The following is a 25,877-nucleotide window of genomic DNA, read 5'->3' on the forward strand; positions in this document are numbered from 1 at the left end:
TCAGTCTAAAACTGCCAGTCGGAGTAGAGAACACTGGGTCTGGACTTGGTGGACCCACAGTATAGGGATCTTGGAGAAAGGAGCACCATGTGCAGACATAATTAATTTATTTCCTTTTCTTCTAACCACTGAAAATGCTAGCAGTGTTAGAAGCTTTCACAGAACAAAACATTTTTGCCTGTGTGAACTTTTTCTTGGAGATTCTTCAGTCATGGGCTACCTGGAAGCCCTTTCTAAGTTCCACAGGTACCTCCATAAATTAAGCAATAATGAACACTGTGTTTCTATGTATATTCTTCCTGATCACTGCAGGCAGACAGGAACTTTGAGAAGAGCAAATAAAATGCAAAGGAAACACAGGCTAAGATGGTTTTTCTGAAAAAGTCTTCAAATACTCAAGGGTTGCCTAAAGCCAATGTCTGCACTGTGACAGGGATCCTTGCAGTAAGTAGGGGAACTGAAGCTGATGTGAGGTTTCTCAGGCAGCCAACAGCTGGACTGCAGGATTTGAATGTAGATGTACATCCAGCATTAATACTACAGGACCACATTGGCTCACAAAACTAGGACAATTCTGCCCCACAGTTATCAAAAGACAATCTGAAAAAATCATGTTGAGGACAAGTTCTTTGGATGAAAATTCCATGGACTACTCCTATCACACAAACATAGGAAACAGCTGTCTCCAGTAATAAACGATGAATGGATTGATATTCTTTTTATTTCTTTGCAAGTGTAGGGTCCTTGGATAACTCACAAAACAACAGCTCAGAACGTATAAACCATACAGATTGTAATTACTTTCTTGCAGTTTATTGTTTGTCTGGTTACCATGATTAAACTCAACTTGTTTAAAAATTCTTTTGCAACGCAGGCAAGGAGAACATGCGTTTTTCCGTCTGGACAAAGGCCACTTTCTTCTCATAGTAGGCTGCCTCATTAATGAAGGCTGGGTAGGTGGTGTCAGCCCCCTCGTACAAAATATCCTCACCATTGACTGTCTGGAAAATGGGGTCCCCAGGCTTCAGGGGCAGGAAATCTTTATCCTAAGGCAGGAAGGTTTGGTTATAGGTCAAGAGCATATAGTCAAAAGTCCTCCCCCCAACCCGTGTTCATGTACCTTCATTACACCACCCGTAGAGACTGGAGTGGCAAAACGCTTTAATAGAATTTGGAACTGATATACTGAGACCACCATCACCACCACTTGCCCCTGCAGAGTTAGTGTAGTCCTGCAGGACTAGATGGAATAGAAGGGGGGGGCACACATACCTTTAACAGCGAGTAGCAGAGGGAATTTTGGCAGCTTCACTGTTCCTTAACTCTTCAACACTATGGCATGACAAACAGCAGCTGCCAAAATCCTCACTTATTAAAGGTACAGTAGGAGCCCTGTCCTCTGTTGCTTTCTTAGGACAGTCACTACAAAAATACATACTAGGTTTTTATATTGTTGTCTGTATCAATAAACATTACATTACTAGGTTACAATTTGTCTGTCCCACACACAAAAAATTTTTTCCACACCTGTCTCTCTCAACTTTCTCCATACTCACTTGAAGATCTGGATGTACCACAGCAGAAATCTCACCATCAGGATAGCGGGGGTAGTCTATGCGTTGAACAACCTTGTGTGCATCAATCTCAAAGGCTGGGAACAACATGCCTGACAATAAGAGGATAGGGTATGGAAAGTCCCACTAGAGAAACAGCTACATTCTCTAGGGCTTCCTTAGCTCAGAAGGTAGAAAAAAGTTTCTCACTGACCCACAGAAAATATGGGAAATTGGTCAGTTAGAGCATCTGAGTGCTGGTTAATGCTTCAGAAAGCGACTTGTTACTGAAATTCATTCCCAAACGGGAGCCTGCTCTATGGTGAAACAGGAAAAACAACCCCATGGGCCAGTGCAAGTTAGAGTCCTATATCATAGGCTATGGTTATATCCCCAAATAATTTCAATGTGATATATGATGGGCCTTTCTCTTGCTGAGAGTATTAAAAACTGGAGATTGTTGACATCCACACACAAAAAAATAATAATATAAAAACCATGGTTACAAGTTCCATTTTTTTTAAAAATTGTGACACTTGTTCTTTGTCAAATTCATTTAGCTTAACCCCCAGTCCCAAGAGTCAATATTGAACAAGGTAGGATGGGTTAGATCACCTTTGTTAAAAAGATCAATGAAGTCCAGGGCACAGGCCATAATAGATCTCATCTGAGCAAGGAGGTCAGCTCGTAGTACCCCTTGAGGCTGTGGACCCAGCTCTAATGCTGTAGAGGGTTAAATTGAGATGGTCATATTGGTCAATCAGTGTTGGACTTATCACACAGAGTCCCTTTCTGTATTGCATTTTCCTTCCCAAATTTTGTATAACTGCAACAGTATGTACCATTCATATTCTCCATCACGTCCCTCCCACCAACACCCAGCATCTCAGTACATCATCATAACTAAGACAGGAAAGAAAGCTGGAAGATAAGTATTAAGTGCAAGTGGGGAGAAAAGATGCCCAATTATTTGTTAGCTTTTAGCTATAGCATATTTTAAAAATGCAGATCTCAAGCATCAACATAGGAACATCAACTTAGACATTCCCAACAAATACTGGCAACTCCTGCATTTTACATAAGACAAAGCAAAAGTTCAGTTGGATTGACTAAGAACATATGGCATTATTATCTGCTACCTCAAATGATGTGACAGCCCTTTTAAATCTAGTAAGATTTAAATAACAAGAAACATTAGCAATAGCCCTTTAAAACTCTAAGGCCTGCTCTCTGCAATCAGGGATAGTTTTGATTTCACACAGATGCTCTGCTTTGCTCAAGGACTGTTTCCTCTTAGGCTTTGAAGCTCGTGGGAGCTCGTGGGAGCCTGGCCTGTTGAACTGAGGGGTTACCATGCCAACCCGTGCTATCATGATAAGACCTATTTCCCCATATATTCCATTGTATGTCCCGTTTGCTCCATTCCTGCCTTTTTATTTTGCAAGCTCTGTATGCCTGTATGGTCTCCATTAAAGTCAACTCTATTTTGGACATCCTGTCTGCGAGTGTTGTTTGGGAGTGCATCGGGAACAAGTGCTTACAATTTTGGGGAAAGGGAGGCTTCATCCACATGATGAGGATTCTCTGTAGTGCTATTTATTTTATATTGTTTTGTTTATATATTGCTTTCCCCCTCAATGAGGATCCAAAGCAGAATACACCTTCCAAAGCAGAATACACCATTCTCCTCTCCTTCATTTTATCCCCACAACAACTCTGTGAGGTAGGTAGCTGCTATAACAATTACCATTTTTTAACAAAGCCCTTGTGGTAGTGTGGCAGGAAAAATGGCAGTTGCAACAGGCTGACAGAAGGAAAATGGCATTGATGTGGATGGACCTTTGAACATTTGCACCTTTGTGGGTGGGATTTCAGACACAGTTGGCTTAAACAAGAAAGAAGCTTAATTACTAAAGATTAAACTAGAGGATGTATATGGAAAATAGCCATCACAGTAGGAAAATACAGATCTAAGGAAATAAAAGGAAAACATATCTAACTGAGTTACATAATGCTAGTTACCTTCAGATGGACTACTAAACACATCCCTGGTCATGGCATCTGGGCGAAGTGTTTGAACCCAGAACAAAGGAAGAGTTCACCTTTTAACATTTCTGCCTTAGGTGAACCCCCCTTCCAAAGTTAGGGATCCTGCCCCTCTGCTCTCTGCCAGTGGGGTCCCGTCACAGAGCCCTCATCTCTCTCTCCCTGATTGAATTTTATGATGCCCGTCCATCAAATCCTCTTTGGCAGGTAGGCCCCAATGGTTGAACTAAAGACCCTGTTTTCCTGACTCTCCCCTCTTGGAAAAATAAACAATTTGCCATGGGTTCAGGGATCCTGATCATAACAGACTGGAGTAAAAGATTCTTAATTTGGAGAGAAATATTTTAAGAGACACGAAGAAAGAGTCTGATTGCAGGTCACCAGACAACTACATCTCTCTACCATTTGGCCTGCTGGTGGCAGCAAGAAAGAATTCTTCTTATGCTGAAGGGGTTGGGAGTAGAATAATGCTGGAAAGGTGAACTCTTAATTGAGATCTGAACCTGCTGAGAAAATTCCAGTCTCCCCATTTTTACCACATTGTGTGGATGCTCCCCTCCCCACAAACCCAACAACTTCAGTTTGGATGCCAATGCAGAGAAAAACTTCCTTGTGAGAGCAGCTGGGGACAGAAATCTCCTAGATGCAGACAGAAATTCCTAGATGAGAAAGGGAACCAAGAGAACCTAGAAACATTCATTTTTTGCAGACTGGGCATGCCTATCCCATGACACTTTGTTGCCTTAAATAGCTGCACTGCACATTATGAGAAGCCCATGTCTTTTGCAGTATTGCAACCGAATCAAACTCTTGGGCCTTCTGTAGGGACACACATGATCTGAATTAGACTCCAGCATCCACAGTTTTATAAGTCAAGTTCCAAAGGGCTTCATTGGTACTCTTAATAATAGTATGCTCCATCTCAAGTAACTGTTTGGGCAGTTGGGCTGGGCCACATGCAGGGATCCCTGTAGACCTTCAGCCAGGTCATGGGAGGGGGACTGTCATCAGGAAACTTTAGTCCAAGCTGTAAACTCCCTACCTATCCCAGCCTTGGCTACTGAATTGATGCCATACGTCTCTTCTCCTGGTAGCTGATAGAAATAGATGGGGCAGGAACTCCTGGTGTAATGTTTCTGTAGAGGGAAGAACAAAGAAAAATGCCTCTAAGGGAATTCCAGCTTTACTTCCCACAGAAAGGAAGATCAAATAGATCCTTGCAGCACGGGCTTACCTGAATGTAGTTACACATGTGCATGGGCAACAGGCAGTGTTCAGAGTCCACAATAAGGCAGGTGCCCATGTTTGATGTGGTGTTGTGCAGGTCAAACATGAAGTCATAGGCCTGAGATGAGCCCTTGGGGCCAAATATCTGGTTGACCTCCCAAGCACGTTGAACCTCATAGGATCCTATATCTGAGTCCTTCAAACTGAGCAACAGACATAGCAATGGCAGTATGGAGATTCTCACAGTGGATATTCTCCCCCAAATAATTCAATGTTCAACTGACAGGGGATCACCTTGTCCCACGGAAACTATTCACAGGATATGGGGTGTCAAGAAGCTTTCACAACAAATGTAAAAAAAGAGGGTTTAGTGCACCTCAGCATTCTTTAGCCCAGTACAGAGCGATGCAAGCTGAAGCCCCTAATCCCTCCCAACTGGTGCAGAGGAAAAGTTCTCACCTCTTTGTGGAGTATCAGCAGAATGTTTCATGATGGGATACTCACTTGAGGAATTCAGCAGAGAAAGTGCGATTCAGGTCCCTCTCAATGTAACGTACGCCCTTCTCAATTGCATGAGGATTGCCCAGGAAGGGAGTGGCATGGAATGTGTCACGCTGCAGCTCAGAAGGGTCCTGTACCCAGTGCTTGGCCAGGAAAATTCCCGACATCTCATTCCCATGAGTGCCTCCACAGACTGCTACACGTTTTAAAGTTGGAAGGCTATGAGGGGATGTCATGACTGTCGTGAGTTCAGCTCCTGACAGGAGAAAGAAGGGCATTGGGGATGCTGCCCTTTTGGAAACAAGAAAGAGAAGAACATCCACATTTCTGTCCTCCCAACCAAACCACCTTCCCCAAATGCATAATTATAGGATGGGGGAGACTTCTCTTAGCAGTAGTGTGTGCAAAAAGGATCTTGGGTTCTTAGTAGACCAAACACTGAACATGAGTCAGCAGTGTGATGCGGTAGCTAAAAAGGCAAATGTGATCTTGGGCTGTATCAACTGAAGTATAGTGTCCAGATCATGTGAAGTGATGGTATTGCTTTACTCCGGTTAGACCTCACCTAAAGTATTGTATTCAGTTTTGGGCACCACAATTTAAGAAGGATGTAGACAAGCTAGACGTGGAGTAGGGGATCACTGGGGGTGTGTGGGGGGGAGGTAGTTGTGAATTTCCTGCATTGTGCAGGGGGTTGGACTAGATGACCCTGGAGGTCCCTTCCAACTCTATGATTCTATGAATTCCTTCAGTTCCCTCCTCAGGACTGTTCTACAATGTTTTTCTTGAGCTACCATAACCTCACCTATTCAGCATTGTTTACTACTGGTTAATTCCTCCCTCCCCATCCACTTTTCCTAATCAGCTCTATCAGCATGCAGATAGGGCAAGGGTATCCCACTATGAAACATTCTGCTGGTACTCCACAAAGAGGTGAGAACTTTTCCTCTGCACCAGTTGGGAGGGATTGCCCTATCTGCATGCCTTGTAAGTGGAGTGCCAGTTAGATCAGGCAGGGGGCGGTATTCTCTTCTCTACCATGTTTTCAGCAACAGGTAAGAATGGTCAAGATCACCTTATCTCTGGACATCTCACTATTTCTACAGTCTGAGGACCAAGCTAAACATGATGTTGGAGGTCCATTAGTAGGGTTGCCAGGTCCTGGTTGGGAAATTCCTAGCGATTTTGGGGGTGGATTCTGGGAAAGGTAGGGTTTGGGAAGTGGAAGGACTTCAGTGGGATTTAATGCCATAGAGTCCACCTTCCAAAGCAGCTATTTTCTACAGGGGAACTGATGTCCGTTGCCTGGAGATCAGATGTAATGCCAGGAGAAATTCTAGCTGTGTAATTTTGCTACAATGCCCCCCTATATAGATTGGGGTCATGACAGTGAGGAACAAACAAGTCCAACTCTTTCCCCTTGCACCACTTGCCCATTTGAAAATTCCTCATATAGGCTGCTTTAAGCCCCAGTAGGGGGAAAAGCCAGGAACAATTTGGATACCTGTCTTTTTCCCTACTAGGGTTAAAAGCTTCAGGGTGTGTGTGATTTTGATTGGTCAAATAATTAAAGGTGGGGAAACATCAACCCTTCTCTATCCAGTTCTATAAGAGCCCCGTGGCGCAGAGTGGTAAGCTGCAGTACTGCAGTCCAAAGCTCTGCTCACGACCTGAGTTCGATCCCGACGGAAGTCAGGTTCAGGTAGCCGGCTCAAGGTCGACTCAGCCTTCCATCCTTCCGAGGTCGGGAAAATGAGTACCCAGCTTGCTGGGGGTAAAGGGGAGACGACTGGGGAAGGCACTGGCAAACCATCCCGTAAACAGAGTCTGCCTAGGAAACGTCGGGATGTGACGTCCCCCCATGGGTCAGGAATGACCCGGTGCTTGCACAGGGGACTACCTTGACCTTTACCTATCCAGTTCTATAGCCCTGGATTTAATCCTCTCATCCAATATTGTAGTTTAAAGCAGCTGCTTTTTGCGACTAATGTATCCATTGGGGGGAATCTGATCATGTCTTGCTAGTGTCTCACATAATTTGACCTCAGGGCTCAACTGGGCGACATTCAAGAAATCCATGATTACAGTCTCCCACTGGTTAAGCATCCCCTCCCCACGCAATCCCACATGGCTGCTTTAAAGACTGAGGAAGTTGCTCAGGGGGAGATGATCTTTAACACTTTCCTCAATTGCTGTTTTCTTAATGTATGTCTCATTTCCTCTCACAAAGCGGCAATTAGCTTCCCCTCAAACAAATACAGATATGGATGCTCTACCTGCCTTTTTGCCCACGGCAATTAGGAAGGATGTTGATATTGAGAGGAAAGCATTAATGCAGGGGTGTCAAACATACAGCCTGCCGGCCAGATCCGGCCCCTTGAGAGCTGTTATCTGCCCATGCGCCAGCTGAGGCAGCCGCCCCTCCCCAGTCCCAACGTGGCCTGGGAGTCCGCTGTGGGCTTGCCGGCCAAGGCAGCTGCCCCTCCCAGTCCCGGGGGGTCAATTATGAAAAACGGTTAAATAAAAGAAAATACCTTAAGAGTGTGATTGTTTTAAGCATGTTTGTATTTTAAGTTAAAAATAAAGTAAAAAAATAATATCATTAATTGGCTTTGCCTTTGTCTTCTATACAGTTTTATCTTGGTCCCTGGCATTAAATTTTAGGGTACTCATATTGAAGTGCCTGTGATTATTATTATTATTTGAATGTATGCTTTTGTGTTCAGTTTGCATAATTGCTCTTATGGAAATGCTAGGCCTAAAGTATAGGAGCTGGTTTGGAATACTGTGTATTCATATGCACACACATGGAAGCTTTGGGAAGGAAATCTATAGGATAGTCTAATCAAAGTAAAGTATATCCCTAAAGTGTGATTGGGGCTTTTCTATGTCAATCTGCGTGTCATTAGACATGGGCCTGCCCCATGCGAAGGCATAAATGATACTGACTTTCCTTTGTCTTGCTGGTGAGTACCCTGCATCTTAATTGTGGGCTATTTCACCCCAGCTCTGCTGTTTAGCTAAATAAAGAACAGATTGTAATCTCCTCCTAATTGTCTTTATTGGACTCTATGAGACAATTAGGCATTTCAATATAGGGTTGCCAGGTCCCTCTTTGCAACCGGTGGGAGGTTTTGGGGGTGAAGTCTGAGGAGGGCGGGGATTGGGGAGGGAAGGGACTTCAATGCCATAGAGCCCAATTGCCAAAGCAGCCATTTTCTCCAGGTGAACTGATCTCTATTGGCTGGAGAGCTGTTGTAACAGCAGGTGATCTCCAGCTAGTACCTGGAGGTTGGCAACCCTATACTTATGGCCTGGCCCAACCAAGTGAAATTTATGTTATATCCAACCCTCATAACAAATGAGTTCTACACCCCTGCATTAAAGCTTCCTCTCTTTGTACCACTTCAAAGCAGTCATATGGAGCTATTAATTCATGTAAAAAGGGCAATCTTAGTCAGAGATCCCTGACTATTTAGTATAAATAAATAGCCTAATGTTCTCAGTTTGTATGCCAAAGGCACACATTTTTATTTAAAGATAATGGTGTTTGATCTGTCGCTATAATTATTATCATGTATAAAAATGAAAATCACATAAGAACATAAGAAAAGTCACATTGGCCCATCAAGTCCAGCAGTCTGTTCACACAGTGGCCAACCAGGTGCTTCTAGGAAGCCCACAAACAAGACTACTGCAGCAGCATTATCCTCCTGCCTGTGTTCCACAGCACCTGATATAATAGGCATGCTCCTCTGATCCTGGAGATAATAGATATGCATCATGACTAGTATTCATTTTGACTAGTAGCAATGTATAGCCTTCTCCTTCATAGAATCAGAGTTGGAACCCCCTGCACAATGCAGGAAATTCACAACTACCTCCCCCCTCCACACCCCTAGTGACCAGAAGATGGCCAAGATGCCCTCCCTCTCATCACCTTCCTAATGTCTGGACGGAAACTCTTTTGATTTAATTTCAGCCCGTTGGTTCTGGTCCGACCTTCTTGAGCAACAGAAAACAACTCGCCCCCCTCCTCTATATGTCAGTCCTTCAAGTACTTGAACATGGTTATCATATCCCCTCTCAGTCTTCTCCTCTTCAGGCTAAACATACCCAGCTCCTTCAACCTTTCCTCATAGGACTTGGTCTCCAGACCCCTCACCATCTTTGTTGCCCTTCTCTGGACACGTTCCAGCTTGTCTACATCTTTCTTAAATTGTGGTGCCCAAAACTGAACACTGTACTTTAGTTGATGTCTAACCAGAGCAGAGTAAAACGATACCGTACCATCACTTCGCGTGATCTGGACACTATACTTCTGTTGATGCAGCCCAAGACTGCATTTGCCTTTTTAGTTACAGCATCACACTGCTGACTCATGTCCAGTGTTTGGTCTACTAAGATCCTTTTCACACACACTACTGCTCAAACAAGTCTCCCCCATCCTAAAGTTATGCATTTGATTTTTCCTACCTAAATGCAGAACTTTACATTTGTCTTTGTTGAAGTGCATTTTATTAGTTCTAGCCCATTTCTCCAACCTGTCAAGATCATCCTGCATCTTGGCTCTGTCTTCTACTGTATTTGCTACCCCTCCCAATTTAGTATCATCTGCAAATTTAATAAGCATCCCTTCTATTCCTTCATCCAAAACATTTATAAAGATGTTGAACAACACAGGGTTCAGCACAGATACCTGAGGAACTCCACTAGTCACTTCTCTCCAAGTGGATGAGGAACCATTAACTAGCACTCTTTGGGTACAATCTGTCAACCAGTTGCAGATCCATCCAACAATAATAGGATCTAACCCACATTTTCCCAATTTGTCAACTAGAATACTATGTGGAACCTTATCAAAAGCCTTACTGAAATCTAGATAAACTATGTCTACAGCATTCTTCTGATCCTGCAAGGTAGTAACTTTCTCAAAAAAGGAGATAAGATTAGTCTGACATGACTTATTCTTGAGAAACCCATGGTGGCTCTTGGTGATCAGATCCATCCTTTCTAAATACTCAAGGACAGACTGTTCAATGATTTGTTCGAACACTTTTCCTGGTACAGAAGTCAAGCTGATGGGTCCAGTTACCTGGATCCTCCTTTTTCCCCTTCTTGAAGATGGGGACAACATTCGCCTGCCTCCAATCTTCTGGCAAGACCTGTTTACCAGGACTTTTTGAAAATAATGGACAGAGTTTCCGAAATTACATCTGCAAGTTCTTTGAGTACCCCTGGGTGCAATTCATCTGGCCCAGAGGATTTTGTTTCATTTAAAGAAACCAGGTGTTTGTGCACTACCCCAATGCCAATTCTAGGCTGCAAATCCTTTCCCTCATCACATGTTCTGTTTATAGCATGTTGAGCACCACTTCCCTCACAAGAAAAAACTGAGGAAAAGTAGGAATTGAGGAGTTCTGCCCTCTCTTCATCTCCTGTTACAATTTCACTTTCCGGTCCATGCAATGAGCTTATCTTGTCCGTGTTCTTACTCTTACTCTGTACATAGGAAAAGAACCCTTTTTTGTTGCGTTTAGCATCTCTCGCTAGCCTAAGTTCATACTGAGCTTTAGCTTTCCTAACACTCTCCCTACAATCACTAGTTATTTGCTTATATTCCTCTTTGGTTATAAGGCCCTCCTTCCACTTCCTAAATGGGTCTTTTTTTATTTCTCAGCTCTTTAAAAAGCTGTTTATGGAGCCACCCTGGCCTCTTTAGGCTCCTCCCATTTTTCCTTCTCATAGGAATGGTTTGGGATTGCGCCTTCAGTATTTAATTTTTAAGAAATGCCCACCCTTCTTGAACTCCCTTCTCCATGTCCACTCCCCTCTTCAAGCCTTCCAAGTTGGCAGCCATCACCACATCCTGGGGCAGGGAGTTCCACAATTTAACTATGTATTGTGTGAAGATATATATACGGTTAAAAGATCCCTTGTTTATCTGGTTGGAGACCCTATAGCATGCTAATTTCCCTCTCTCTGGGTCCAGTTCGGGTAACAGCTCCACTCCCAAATCTCCAGGAATTTCCCAATCTAAAGCAGGCTCACTCCCCCCTGGTGGCCAGGGGGGACCTGCCAACCCTAGTTAGAGGCTTGGAGCTTGGTGAGGGAGGCCACCAGCTTGATGTTCTGATCCTTGATGACGAAGAGTCATTCTTCATCTGCTCCCAACAGATCAGTAGTCTGATCAATGGGGTATTGCAAAGTGTTGATAGAAGCTCTGATAGCTGTGATATCTCTTGACGTTGTTTTTAATAGAGGCAGAAACATCTCATGTTAGCCTCCTAGAAACATGCTGGTGTGACAGAAATGCAGGTTTGGGGCCTGCTGCCCTTTGGGATGCTTGGATAATATTGAGGAAATGCCAACATCCCATTCAGATGTAGTAGAGAGTCTGAACTTTCACTTGATCATGCTGAAAAAACTAGACAGGTTGTCAAGTTGCTAATTCATGCCAGACTATTTGCAGAGTTACACTTTTCTAAACCCACTGAAGTCGACCGATTTAAGAAGGGTATAACTCTGATTAGGATTGCACTGTCAGAGAATCAGTAGGAGTTCAGAGGTTTAAATCCCACCATATTGCCATCTGAGTTGGAAATGCAGTTGGGAAAATGTTCAGTCAGCAGTTACATTGCTTAGTAATGAACTCCAATATGTTTGACTCAGCTTTCCATTATACATGGGGCAATTTGATGACCCTTTGTAGATTTGACTTGATGGCACTTATGTACATATGTAGCAGAGAACACTGGTGATAGCATGGTTGCCAAAAGGCCTGGAGAAAAATGCCATTTAACTTTAATAGAGGATTATTAATGAGCAGAAACAGGCAGATTAAATTTTCCATGGCATGATAGTAAACAACATCACTTCATAAATAACACCACATCACGCCTATATTAAAGGGACATAACTTTTTCTTCTTCAGGCAGTTGGCAACCCTAGCTGTAATTCTGGGAGATCCCCAGGCCCCACCTGGAGGCTGGCATCTTTACAACTCTGCCAGTCACACACATCAGGAAGGCCGGTCTTGAGGGTCACACAGGAGTAAGATTAATGTACTGGAGACAACTTGATTAATCGGAGCAGAGTAATTCCATGACTTTCATTGGTTTGTTGAGAGACTGCCCAAATGTTACCCAAATGTTATGTGTCTGTAACTGAAGTGGGCCTCTGCCTCTACAACAGAAAAGTCAGTGATGTATCCAGGCTCTGACCAGGTCAATAAAGAGAAAGCATTAAAGAGAATAAATACGCTGAACAGACCCAAACCCGTTTCACTTCAGCAATATTCCATGATCATGCGTTGTCCAGCAATTCACTGGCATTTTAATTTTAAATGTTTTCTTTTCTTTTCAAACAATTCACACCCACAAAAAATGGAACCATCATAAAATAAAGAATAGAAAAGACAATGTGAAGAGAAGCAACACCACAAGTTTTTTAAAATGCTTAAAATATTGTTATTGTCATTAATCAACCGAGTGTAAAGTCCCACCCATAGCAACAATATTTTCTTGCTTCTGCTATTCTTCTTTGCAGTAAAGTGTATTAAGGAGAAACTAGCTAGTGACGTTCTTATTAATTCATTAGCAAGTAAATACAGTGTTAAAGTTCATATAGTACAAATTAATGGTTTAGGAAAGAGCAAGAGTCCAGTAGCACCTTCAAGACTAACAAAATTTCTGGCAGGGTATGGGCAAAATGGAATATTAAAGGTGTTTACCCACTTTAGGACAAATTAAGGTGAAAACAGTTCTGATGCCCAGAATAAACTTTTGGCTTTTGGGAAAGGAATACTTACCAGTCAGAGCCTCCACATAGCCTCTTGGAGTTTCAGAAGTGGTCTTAGCTGAAGATGGTGCCTGCCAGCCAAGGGAACGGTCTGGAATTGCAAAACATGCAAGCTCACAGACACTGGGAAATGAAGGTGTAACCTTTAACTTGTCTTACTTGGAACCTAGTGAATGATTTTCTGGTTGTTTCAAACAGTGACCTGTGGATCACATTGTATCTGTACCAAGAGAGCTTGTTGCAAGCTGATGTCATTAAGTGAAATGTGCAGCAGGAAGGTTAGGAAGAGAAATCTGGGACATTCTTCCAAACATTGCAGTGATCACAATTCTAAATGTGTTCTACAGCTTCTTGTATAGGGTTGTTACCCACTCTTAGCTTGGACCAGAACATTAAAGGAGTTTGAGCCATGGAAAGACAAACACCGGATGGTAGGAGGTTTTTTGTGTTTTTTTAAAGAATTATTTATTTATGGTTTGTGAATGATTTAGCTATGCATTGGGCCTGCTGACTGGAACAGAAACACAGTGGGACAGAGCAGAACACCGTGGAGCTCTGTAAGAACACCCATGCACACAAAACTGTTTTTACTGTATTGCTTTGTAGGAAGGACTATGATGAAGCAACTTGCCAAATAGTCAGAAGTGGATTATCAAACATATTGGGGTTTGGGGTCCAGTTCCTGTAAAGGGATCCCCGATACTTAACTTTCTGCTACCAATTCAGAGGGATTGGATCGTTCCTCTTGAACTATAGAGAATTGGAGATCACACACACGCACAAAAGACACAAAGCGTTTGTGTTTGTAATAAACAATCTTTACTCTAACTCAGGGTAGGGTAAAATATCACTGGGATACAAAACAAATAATCCTGTCTACATTCTATGTTTCCTATACTTGCCAAAAGCCTTTGGCAAGGCACTAAGCTTACTTATGAGTAGGCATCCTTAGCGAAAGGAGAGCCTCTCATCCTGCCTGGCTTGGCAGTCGAAGCAAAAGTGTGCAACTGCTTTCTCTTCTAACAAAGAAATCGAAAGCAGTTAAACATGCAAAATAGTTGTATACGTGACCCTTGGGCACGGCCGCAATGGCCACCAAAACTGACCACTTGGTCAGTTACAATATTAACCCCTTAACTGTCTGACATGTAACAAATCTCGCTATCTAATACCCAACAAAACAGATGAACCGTCCATCAAAAACTCAGCTCCTTGTCCACAACTAGAGAACAGGATGTGAGCTGAAGAAGCAGATGTTTGAGCCTTCCTAATCTTAGGAAACTCTGGCCTGGATGGCCCAAACTAGCCCGATCTTGTCAGATCATGGAAGCTGCTTGGATGGGAGCCCTACAGAGGCAGACAATGGCAACCTGCCTCTATTAGCCTCTTGCCTCGAAAACCTTGCAGGGTCACCACAGGTTGGCTGCGACTTCACAATAATTTCCACAACTCTTGGCAAGATCTGTGGCTGCTGCTGCTGTTTTAGAAACCTGAGGGCTCATACTCCTTTTTTACGTTCCTGCTTCCTCAATAACTGCTCTGCTTGTATGTTTATTAGTAAACTATTTCTATCCGTTGTTCTCACTCTTTCAAAAGGAATTAACTACCCAGGACTATTTGGAGATGTGGGGAACATAGAATAGTATAATGCCGATGAAAATCTCATTCCTCCCCGGTTTCTTGCCAGACCAACATGTTTCCCTCTATTATAAATGGAATCACAAAAAAGCAAAATAAATTTACAGACAATCCCTACCATTCCACAAGTGGACTGTGTCTCACTGTACTACTGGTCAATCTCATGATCCCAGAATAGGACTGAATCCAGTAATGCCCTTCCAAATGGGAAGAATCTTCTGCTCATGGAAGGCCTCCTCCTGTGCATCAAAGGGCACCTTTGGACGTGGCGCACTGGAAATTAAATTATATGGCACAGAGAAACAAGAATGTGCATGTGCGCACGCACACACTCAGAGCCAAAACATTATCAGTCCAAGGAAGAGGAGGGCTTTTAAACATGCTTGGATTTCTTTCTTATAAAGCTATACATCAGTAAATGTTTTCAGTTTTTGTTCAGAATTAACAATATTAACAACAAAACAACAAGAGCCAGCTAAGAGCCAGCACGGGTTTCCTCAAGGACAAATCCCATCAGACTAACCTCATCTCCTTTTTAAAGAAAGTTACTACATTGCTGGATCAGGGGAATTCTGTGGACATGGTTTATCTTGATTTCAGTAAGGCTTTTGATACGGTTCCCATAATATTTTTGTTGACAAGTTGGTAAAATGTGGTTTTGATCCTATTCATGTTAGGTGGATTAGTTGACAGATCACACCCAAAGAGTGCTTGTTAATGGTTCCTCATCCTCTTGGAGAGGAATGACTAGTGGAGTGCCTCAGGGATCTGTCCTTGGCCCTGTGTTGTTCAACATCTTTATAAATTATTTGGATGAAGGAATAGAGAAGATGCTTATTAAATTTGCAGATGATACAAAATTGGGAGGGGTATGGTAGAAATATGGTAGAATATGGTAGAAGACAGAGCCAGGGTTCAGGATGATCCTGACAGGCTGGAAAACTGGGCTAAAACTTAAAAAAAAAAGGAATTTCAACTGAGATAAATGTGCAGTTCTGCATTTAGGTAGGAAAAAATCAAATGTATAATTATAGGATGGGGAGACTTGGCTTGGCGTGTGTGAAAAGGATCTAGGGGTCTTAGTAGACCCCTGAACATGAGTCAGCAGTGTGATGCGGTAGCTAAAAAGGCAAATGGGATCTTGGGCTGTATCAACAGAAGTATAGTGTCCAGATCATGCAAAGTGATGGTATCACTTTACTCTGCTCTAGTTAGAACTCGCCTAGAATACTGTGTTTACTTTTGGGCACCACAATTTAAGAAGGCTATAGACAAGCTGGAATGTGTCCAGAGGAGGGCAACAGAGATGGCGAGGGCTCTGGAGGCCAAGGAGGTGGTAAGCTCTCCTTCCCTGGAGGTTTTTAAGCAGAGGTTAGGTGGCCATCTGTCAGCAATGCTGATTCTGTGAATTTAGGCAGATTACTGAAAGGGAGGGCAGGAAAGGTTGTGTCAGTGTTTGGCTCTCACGGCCCCTTTCTTACATGCCTAGATAAATGCCGGCTGCCACTTTGAGGGTCAGGAAGCAATTTTCTTCCAGGCCAGATTGGTCAGGGATCCTGGAGAATTTTTGTTTTGGCCATCTTCTGGGCATGGAGTAGAGGTCACGGCGGGTATATGTGGGTGGGGGGGAGGCAGTTGGAAATTTCCTGCGTTGTGCAGCAGGTTGGACCGGATGACTCTGGAGGTCCCCTTCCAACTCTATGATTCTAACAACAACAATGATAATATCTGTTCTGGGGACTTTCTGTAGCGATTTGTTATTACTTTTTCGGACAAAGATCAATGTTATAAAAATATACCAATAAGGAACAAAGAGTGCTTCTTAATGTAAGGTTAAGTACAATAATAATTCTATAACAAGGCTGGCTGTAGGAAAAGATGCAGCCACCACATGGACAGCACAGCTTTTGAGAAGGCAAGACATGTCTTCCATAGTGATTTCAGATGACTGCAGACACTACTGGAGGGGAAAGAAGGCAGTGATGCCATCTGGGGAAGACAGAAGGCTATTCAACCTCAACATACACATATTTTAATCACATATGTGATTAAAGGGGCATCTTTAGCTCTGCTTTTGACCTATAAAGTAACTAAACAAAAGTGCACTGTTTTTTGCAATTTAATCTTGAACATATCAAAGTGCAAACCTTTCAATCTTGTTCTGAACCTTCTTGTGTGGTCATCCCACCCTTCATCCACGTATTTCAGGTCCCCAGTTCTCTTTCGACCCGGTTGGCCACTGTGTGAACAGACTGCTGGACTTGATGGGCCTGGGTCTGATCCAGCAGGGCTGTTCTTATGTAAGTCTGTGAGGCAGCGGAGGTTGAGGGACGATGATTGGGTTGGGGTCACCAAGCAGGATCCAGGACTGTGAGGGGATCTGAGCGTAGGGTCTTGCAACTGAAACTGTAATGGTTGACTTGAAACTAGGAGCTCTGCCATTGTAAATGGGACGGTTGAAATAAAAGCAGGCTCTGGTACATTAACTGGGCTTTCTGTGATTGGCTGAGGAGCATTTCTGTGGATTATTTCCCCTCTGCAGAGTAAGCATAGGTCAGTAGACCAGCAGCAGCATCGGGGTTTCAGGGCTGCCAATTGACCAGGACAAAGGCAAACTAGGTGGTGGTAGATTAAACCACAGAGGCAGACTAGCTCCAAAACGGATCGACGGTGGGGTAAAGAGATAAAGCTGGCAGCCCTGTTTTTCTGCATGCGCTGATATACATTTGGAAGGAATCATCTTTATTTCGCTGATACTTTGGGGTCTGTGTGTATAATCATTCAAACCTCCGTGAGAAATGTCAGCTGGCAACACAGTGCCCCTTCCTCTCGACAGCTTTCCACCAAATACTTCAACACTGGCTTCTTTTTCCATTAGTAACTCCCTGCAAGTTTTGCCTCTCGCCTCATGTCTGTTTTGCATTCGCCATGTTTTCCCCGCTTACGAACCGCCCCAGCCCCACAGCTGCATTCTCCATCTCGCCTCCCCCAGTCTCGTTGCCGTGGGGGCATCCATCTCTGCTGCCCATTTATCTCCCTCTGTCACCAACCCTGGCAGTTCTAATAACTCCTCGGCAGGTATTGAACGGAAAGATGAGGAGGTGTGAGAAGGCCCCACAGAGCCATTGACACTTGCTTGGCAGGAGGAAAATGGATAGAGGAAAGGAAAGGCCTGGGGACTGAACATGGAGGAAAGAAAGGCGGGGTGGGGGCTGTCTCTCAGTGGCCATTGTGTGTTGGGCTTCTTTGCACTGGTTTTGGTGGCTAATGGTCAAACTGGCAGTACCAGTACTTTCCAGCAGCTCTGTTGCCTGCCACGCGGCATGCCTGGCCAGGCTACAGAATCGCAGGATCCTGTCTAGTCTTTTGCTTGCGCACCCGCTGACATTTCTTCACTCATGGTTGTGTTGCTTACTGCTCAACTGCCTCCACTGAAAAGCAATGTACTTGATGCGACTGATCTGGAATGGCGATTTCATATGTGCAAGTTGCCACCTGTTTTGCCGTACATTGATCTGTGCACGCATGGAGTCTCTAAGCCCACAGCCCTGGCTGCATCTACTAAATAAATAAAGGAAAAGGTATAGTAGCTCTTTTCTCCATTATTTCGGACAGGGTATTTGTATTTCTGAATTGGTGCCTACTATATACACTTTTATTTTAAGCACAATATTGTCTGACATACTTGGGAATAGAAATCTCACAACCCCCTTTTTTGACATTAAGATCATTAAAGTGGCTTACAACATTCTGCAATTCAATATTCTCCATCCTTTCCCCTCATGCATTAATGACTTGACAAGATCTACTTGCTACTGTAATGCCCTCTTTTATCTGAGCAACAATTGAAGCTTTCTTTTCATCTGGGTAGCTGCAGGATGATTAGTGACACTCTTTTCTCCAGTGTTGCAAATGCAGCACAGTAATGGAATTTCAAGTTTTGTACTTGTTTGAGTAGTGTCATGAAAACAAATATGTTCACATTTATAACATCTGTTTGCAAGAATGTGCATTTGGAACCAGTATTCTGTGATGTTACTATTTCAAAATTCTTCATCAGGCAGGCCATCACACTACATGGAAGTGACTTGCTCACTTGTGTGCTTATTATTATGCAATTAAATTCATTTAGTTCATTTAATGTGAAACAACAGGCTATATATTTCTCTCTGCAAATTTTTGGAGAGTGTCCTTTGCTACCAAAAGGAATCACAGCATTGAACTGTCAAGTAGGTACAGCACACATTTGCTCATTATGCATACTGCACATACTGGATTTCTGTCTAATACCAGGTCTTCTTTTTCCCCCCCACACCAGTTATTCTGTGTTTGGAGGAAAGAGAAGAAGTAAACATCCTGCTGCTAGAGTGGCCAGATGGAAAGGGCTCTGGTGCCTTCAATTGATACTCATGTGCGAGAGAATAGATCTTGTCATGTCATTAATTCTGTAAGAATAAGAAAAGCTGCACTGCCCAAAATTCCCTCCTCTGTATAATAGTAAAGGGACATGATAACTGAAAGTCAACCAGCAGCCCTGCCTCTTTTCTCTGAATGCTATAGCTTGTACAACAAGAACTCCACCTCTGCCTTTGAGGGGATCACTGAGAAATATTAACAGCAAATTAAAGTTGTGATGGGGCCTGCTATGCCTGGAAGGCAGCTTTTAGCCCTCTGGCTTTTGCAGTATTGGCTCAGACCAGCACTTGGTCCCAGGGCTGCTGCCCCTGACCACCTGCTCATCCTCTCATTAATCGTGCATGTATGTGTGTGCCCATGTTGTTGCTGTCACCCTACCACCCAACCCAGCCTCTTCCTGATCCACCCATCTCCTTATCTTGCTTCTCATTGGAGGGAGTGGATGTCTCCCTTGATACGCAACCACTTCCTATCCTCCAACCCAGCTGTGAAGGAAAACAAAATCTCTCGAACCATCTCAATGATACAGTTCAGAACGTTACAGAGGGGAACGTGGTAAGACGGAGAAGAAAGACGAGCAGAACAATCCAGAATCATCCCAGTGCCTTTCAGCTGCGTTAGCAATGTCAGGTAAAGCCTACTGGCTGTGGCAGGGGTCAGGTACGCACCCATCGGTGCTCCGGACTATGGCAATTAAATCTTGGGGTATTTTATTTCTTCTAAATAGGTTAATCCATTCCTGGCTGTGAATTTTGCGTTCATAACCATCCTTCAGCATTACTGTTCAGAGTAGCAGCATAGCTGACTTCCAGGGAGCTGCACCCTTCCCAGGTCAATGTTCCATGTATTGCTCACCAACAAGTATTTGGATATTGGAGATGGTGGCTGTGTAGTGTCATGGTTAAGAGTGGTCATGGTTAAGATCGGCAGACTCTAATCTGGAGAACCGGGTTTGCTTGCCTACTCCTCCACATGAGCGGCGGACTCTAATCTGGTGAACTGGGTTGGTTTCCCCACTCCTACACATGAAGCCTGTTGGGTGACCTTGGGCTAGGTACAATTCTCTTTGAGCTCTCTCAGCCTCACCTACCTCACAAGGGGTCTGTTGTGGGGAGAGGAAGGGAAAGAGATTGTAAGCCGGTTTGATTCTCCTTAAAAGGTACAAAAAATCGGCATCTAAAAACCATCTCTTCTTCTTCTAATCACCTGAGGTGAAAGATGGCAGTGAATGCCACAAAGCTTACGGCAGGTAAGATTTGTGGGTTGCAGTCTCAGACCTTTGGGTAGTTTCTAAAATGAGTTGGAAATCTGTTTGGATGACAACCTATCTAAAGTGTTTACAACAAATTTGAAGGAGAGGCTCTCATGCTTGGTAGTTCCTGAAAACCTTCATTAATCCTCATAGAGAGTCTTGGGCTGACATGGTAAAGGAATCTAGCACATTCTTCTGAGTACTGCTACTTAGATGGGACATTAAGCCAGACAGGTGGTGGAGCAGCTGCAGTCTGGCAGCTCCCTTAATATTAAGCCATGTGTGGTAAAGTACCATTTTATAAAACCATTTTTGACGGAGCTTTACATAATTATATTTCACCACTCCTCTCCAGTCGGCTTACTCTGTACGCTGTAGAGTTATGCTACAGCTTTATGCTGTAGAGTTATTAGATTTATTTTATAACCCTATGTTGTTCTTTTAATCTATATGGCTTTTAAAATTAGCATTTTAATTGTTGTAATTCTGTTACTGGGTGGGAAGGAAGCATGGTACAGCCCGATCTCATCAAATCTTGGAAGCTAAGCAGGGTCAGTATGTGGAAGGGAGACCTTCGAGGACTCTGCAGAGGAAGGCAATGGCAAACCGCCTGTGCTTCTCACTTGCCTTGAAAGCCCCTCGCTGGAGTCACCAGATGTTAGCTGCGACTTGACAGCACTATACACGCATAACTCTGTTACTATAAGCTGCCTTGCATATTTATCAGAAAGGCAGCACTTAAATCTATGCAACTACAATTACAACTTTTTCACTGTAAGTATTATTTTGGTTATTAGATCACAATGGGTAGCCATGTTAATCTGTCTGTAGCAGTACAAAAGAGCGAGAGTCCAGTAGCACATTTCTGGCAGGGTGTTTCTTATTGTTTGTGGTCCTGTTCCCCCCACCTTGGAACAGAGGAATGGCTGGTTTTGAGTCTTATGACAACATGTAGCAGATCTGAGATTTTTAATTATGATGCAAATACTCAAGTATTCAGCTTTATCTGCCCCTTGGCCCTGTTTTGTTCAGCCGTAGTTATTGAGTGCCACGTGTATCATTCCTTCCTGCTGCTTGCAGCAGCTAAAGGGGACAATGAAATCCACATCACTAATTGCTCAGATGAGCAGAGCTCAGCATTAGATCCTGGTTTCAGATTCATGACGCAGTCCTGGCACATGCAACATCACTTGTAGGAAAGGACATGTGGGTGCATAGGTCATTCCTACTCATCTGTGAGTAACTACAGTTTCTATACCCTGGAACAAATGGTGCCTCAGGTGAGGCATATTTTTAGTACTCACTCCATTTGTTCAACTTTTAAATACTTCTCTTGTATAGCATTGGTTGCCCATTTCACAACTCTGATGCACAGATTGTATGCATGATGTATCATCTGATCATTGAAAAGGGGCTAATGAGGTTTTTGATACTTATTAATCTTAGAATGTTCAATTATTTTTGTGGTATAGAGGATATCTTAGTCCCTTACATGTACCCTGTTTGTTGGTGTAAATTTTCCTGTGAAAAAAAGGAAATTATAAACAGTGCTGGCCACACATACTGAAAAGCCTGGAATCGAATTAATGTAATCAAAATGAAATTTTTACCTAAGTTAATTTTTTTGTTTAAAAATATGTTTATTGAAATTCCAAAGAAAATTATTATGGAATGGCAACAAATCTGTAACAGGTTTATTTGGCAAAACAAAAAAGCATGAGTAAAAAGGGATAGCTTATATGATTTTAAAGAGAATGGAGGAATGAGATACCCAAATTTTTATTGGTATTATTTACCTGCTAATAAAGAAAGTTTAAAGGATTGGTTGGCTGTAGAAGATAATATTTCCTCAGTAGCTCTGGAACAAGATTTTATAAAGTTCCCAGCTGGAAAATGGCTGTGGATCGATAAAAAATATATAAGAAATTATTATGATAATGGGGTTATAAATACCTTAATTGGAACATGGGATCAGATTAAGCATATTGATAGTAGGGAAATCACTATTAGCATCAATAACTGGATATGACAGCTGATAATATTGGCAAACATTTATGGATTAAATATAATTTAAAAGAGTTTGATAAGTATTTACACTGGTTTAAAAATGTACAAATAATCTCTTACACAGAGATCCCAGAAGAAGTAAAAAAAGTATTGGCCCCCTTTAAGTATCTTCAAATCAAAAATTATTTAGTACAATTAATTAAGAAGGGTAAGTTGATACCCAGAACTCTTAATGAATATGAACAATTATCGAAATCAGATAAAATTTCTGTAAGTAAGGTATATGGAATATTAGTACAGAAGAATAGGACAATTAATCCCCCTTTTCAAGAGAAATGGAATAAAAAAATTAGGTTATGATTTGGATGAAAAAAATGGAACTTTATACTCACAAAAGGTCTAAATTTTACAATAAGTCTTGCATTTAGAGAATATTTGTTTAAGATGACACATATGTGGTACAGATTTATTGCAGATGTTGTTATTGGGGGAAAACAAGCAGGTTACATCCTCCACTGCCAGGTTCTGCGCAGTAGCGATTAAAATTAGTCAATCTAAGAGTATTCCTAAGGAGTGAAGGGTGTCCATTGGTTATGTAATTATATATTCAGATTATTTAGGACTGAGTTCCCAGAAAAAAGGATTATGTTGTAACAGCTTATAGTATGTATATGAGTATATTTGCCCGTGGAACTAACTATATGTATTTTTCTGGCAAGGCTGCAATAAAGTGTTTGTTTTTTTGACACATATGTGACATCTTTCCCCAAGCAGAGTTCAAAAAATGTGCCACTTGGATAAAAATTCTAGTAAATGTTGGTATTGTGATTCAGCTGGTGCAGATTTTCTACACATGTGGTGGAGCTGCAGTAGAGCCCAAACATATTGGTTGAAAGTGATTGAAATCATATCCAGCGGCCTTGAAATTGTTATTCCAGTAAGACCAGAAACAATTTTATTAAACTATTTTCCAGATAAACCAAAGATTATTCAAGTTATGTTTTTCCATATACTAACAGTTGCAAGAACAAATCTTGCAAGATATTGGAAAAGCAAAAAACTCCCTGATTGAAATAATTGGCTTGATAAGGTTAAAGAAACATATGATCTAATTAAGTTGACGTATTATAATAATGACAAAAATACAGAAGAACTGGACACTCGCTGGAATGTAACCATTTCAAAGATGGAAAAAACACTCCAATGTGTAAATCGCAGTGAGGGAGGGAAGTGACAATCATGGGATTGTAGATAAATAGATAGAGTAGTGTTGGTTCACTATTATGGATATTTTAGTTATATTAGCAGCACGGTCTTAGTTTCTTCTCAAGAATTTGTATTATGAGAATTTTAGTAATGTTATATTTCAATTTTCTTTTGTTGTTGTATTTCTGTTTTCCTTTGTTGTTGTATTCTCATTTTCTCTTAATAAAATTTAAAAAAGAAAAGCCTGGAATCCTTGGCAATCACCAGGGTTATCTGTTCCTGAATCTAGCCCTACCTCCACACATCTGGGATTACCTTCAAGGCCCTAAACAGGTTGGGACCAGGATATCTGAAGGATTGCTTCCTCTCATACTGTTCAGCCTATCAATTCCGATCCTCTTCCCAAGCCTGGCTCTGTGTGCCTGCAGAAACGGTGCAAGTAGTAACTAGAGAAGAGCATTCCTCAGTGGTGACACCTTCCCTTTGGAATGCCCTCCCCTTTGAGCCTCATCTGGTACCTACTTTACTGTCCTTTCGGTGCCAGGACAAAACATTGCTTCTTACTTAGGCTTTTAACTATTACATTTTAAAGCTGCTTTTATTAAGGATGCTGTGAATTCATAGTGAATATGTTCAACAGGGAAACTTGTTTGACTGTGGCAATCAGATGTGAGCTGATCACCAAATCTGTTCAGTGTGGCACCACTGCCAATCAGGTGTGCATCAGGTTTTCGCAAAACTGTGCAAGCTCAGAAACACTGCCTATCCAAGCCACCTGGCAGTCATTAACATTACTAAGGACTACTTAGAAAACATCAAAATGTAGGATTCTATTTTTTTAATTGCATTTATTTGTGACTGCTTTAACTGTCTATTTAAACAATTGCCTGCTGAATGGACTAGCAATGCAGCATGTATGGGGAAGTAGAATTCGTCAGGTTGTGTGACAGGTCACCTGCACCAAAAGGAAAGAGTGCGGTTAGGAAAGAATAATCGAAGCAACCTGCTGATCAGCCACAAACACAGCAACAAAGAGACAAACAGCCTGTTGAAAAATTGCCTTCCAGTTCACAACTGGGAACAGAATATGAGCTGAACCAGTGGGTATTCAAGAATCCCTTGTTTTTATGGTTTGATAAGAACTGTTTTCACCTTGACCTAGATAGTCCAGGCTAGCTAAATTTCATCAGATCTCAGAAGCTAAGCAGGATGGGCTGTGGTCAGCATTTGGATGGGAAACCACCAAAGAATACCAGGGTCACTGCACAGAGGCAGGCAACCCCTGAACATTTCTTGCCTTGAAACCACTACAGGGTTGCAGAAGAACTGTTTTATGGATATCATTTTAGCTGTTGAATATTGTTTTATGCTGTTTTATGCCCATGGCATATTTTATGGCTTGTTTTAATATTGATAATTCTTACATTATAGGAATGTAAAGATCTTTCTAACAGGTGGTTCACTTAATGCTTCTGATGAACTGGGCGCAGGTCCACAAAATCTTATGCTCCCATAAAACTGTTAGTCTTTAAGGAGTCACAAGTCACTTTGGTCAGTTTACTACAATAGACTAACATACAACCACTGGAAATTTTTTATCAGAGGCCAGTGTAACCCTCCATCCCAAATACTCTGCAGTGGGGTAATGAGAATATGTTTGATTCTGATGTGTCTATATGCTTTGATTGCCTTTCCATTAATTTGTTTTTGTTTTGCCATCAAGTTGTGGCCAACTTATGGTGACCCCATAGGGATTTCAAGGCAAGAGACTTACAGAGGTGGTTTGCACACCTCTGCACATCAACTCTAGACTTCCTTGGTGGTGTCCCATCCAAGTACTAACCTGGGCTTACCCTGCTTGGCTTCCAAAATCTGATGAAAGCCAGCTAGTCTGGCCTAATCAGGTCAGGGCATAATAAAGCGCCCTCAAATCACAACCTATATGTGGCAACCCCTCAAGGAAAGAGATGAGCAGAAGTGGTCTGCTATTGCCTTCCTCTGCATAGCCACCCTCATCTTCCTTGGTGCTCTCCTCTCCAAATACTAATCATGGCCAACCTTGCTTAGCTTCCAAGCTCTGACAAGCTGGCCTGGGCTATTCAGGCTATCCATTAAGAGCAGCAGGGTACTCCCTAGTACAATAAAGCAACCTTCTTTCACAGGTCAAGCTTTCTCGATAAGCTTTTGAAGAAATGATCTCATAATTTTGGGGAGTATCTTAGATCACAAGG

The 25,877-nt window shown here is 42.4% G+C and overlaps 2 protein-coding genes across 2 annotated transcripts in view; one reads left to right on the plus strand and one right to left on the minus strand.

Annotated features, from left to right (window-relative positions):
• CARNS1 (carnosine synthase 1) overlaps window positions 1–25,877 on the plus strand; it is a 211,244-nt gene that overhangs the window by 112,991 nt on the left and 72,376 nt on the right. The gene's annotated exons all lie outside the window — the stretch shown is intronic.
• ACY3 (aminoacylase 3) lies at window positions 833–5,563 on the minus strand. Its single transcript, XM_056850948.1, has 6 exons — window positions 5,331–5,563; window positions 4,834–5,029; window positions 4,642–4,735; window positions 2,169–2,276; window positions 1,557–1,666; window positions 833–1,046 (listed from the first exon to the last, which is right to left on the minus strand). The coding sequence occupies exons 1-6, from the start codon at window positions 5,561–5,563 to the stop codon at window positions 852–854; spliced, it is 936 nt and encodes a 311-aa protein (XP_056706926.1). The 3' UTR covers window positions 833–851.

The sequence above is a fragment of the Euleptes europaea genome, chromosome 6, assembly GCF_029931775.1.
Source record: "Euleptes europaea isolate rEulEur1 chromosome 6, rEulEur1.hap1, whole genome shotgun sequence".
In the NCBI taxonomy this organism is placed as follows: Eukaryota; Metazoa; Chordata; class Lepidosauria; order Squamata; family Sphaerodactylidae; genus Euleptes; species Euleptes europaea.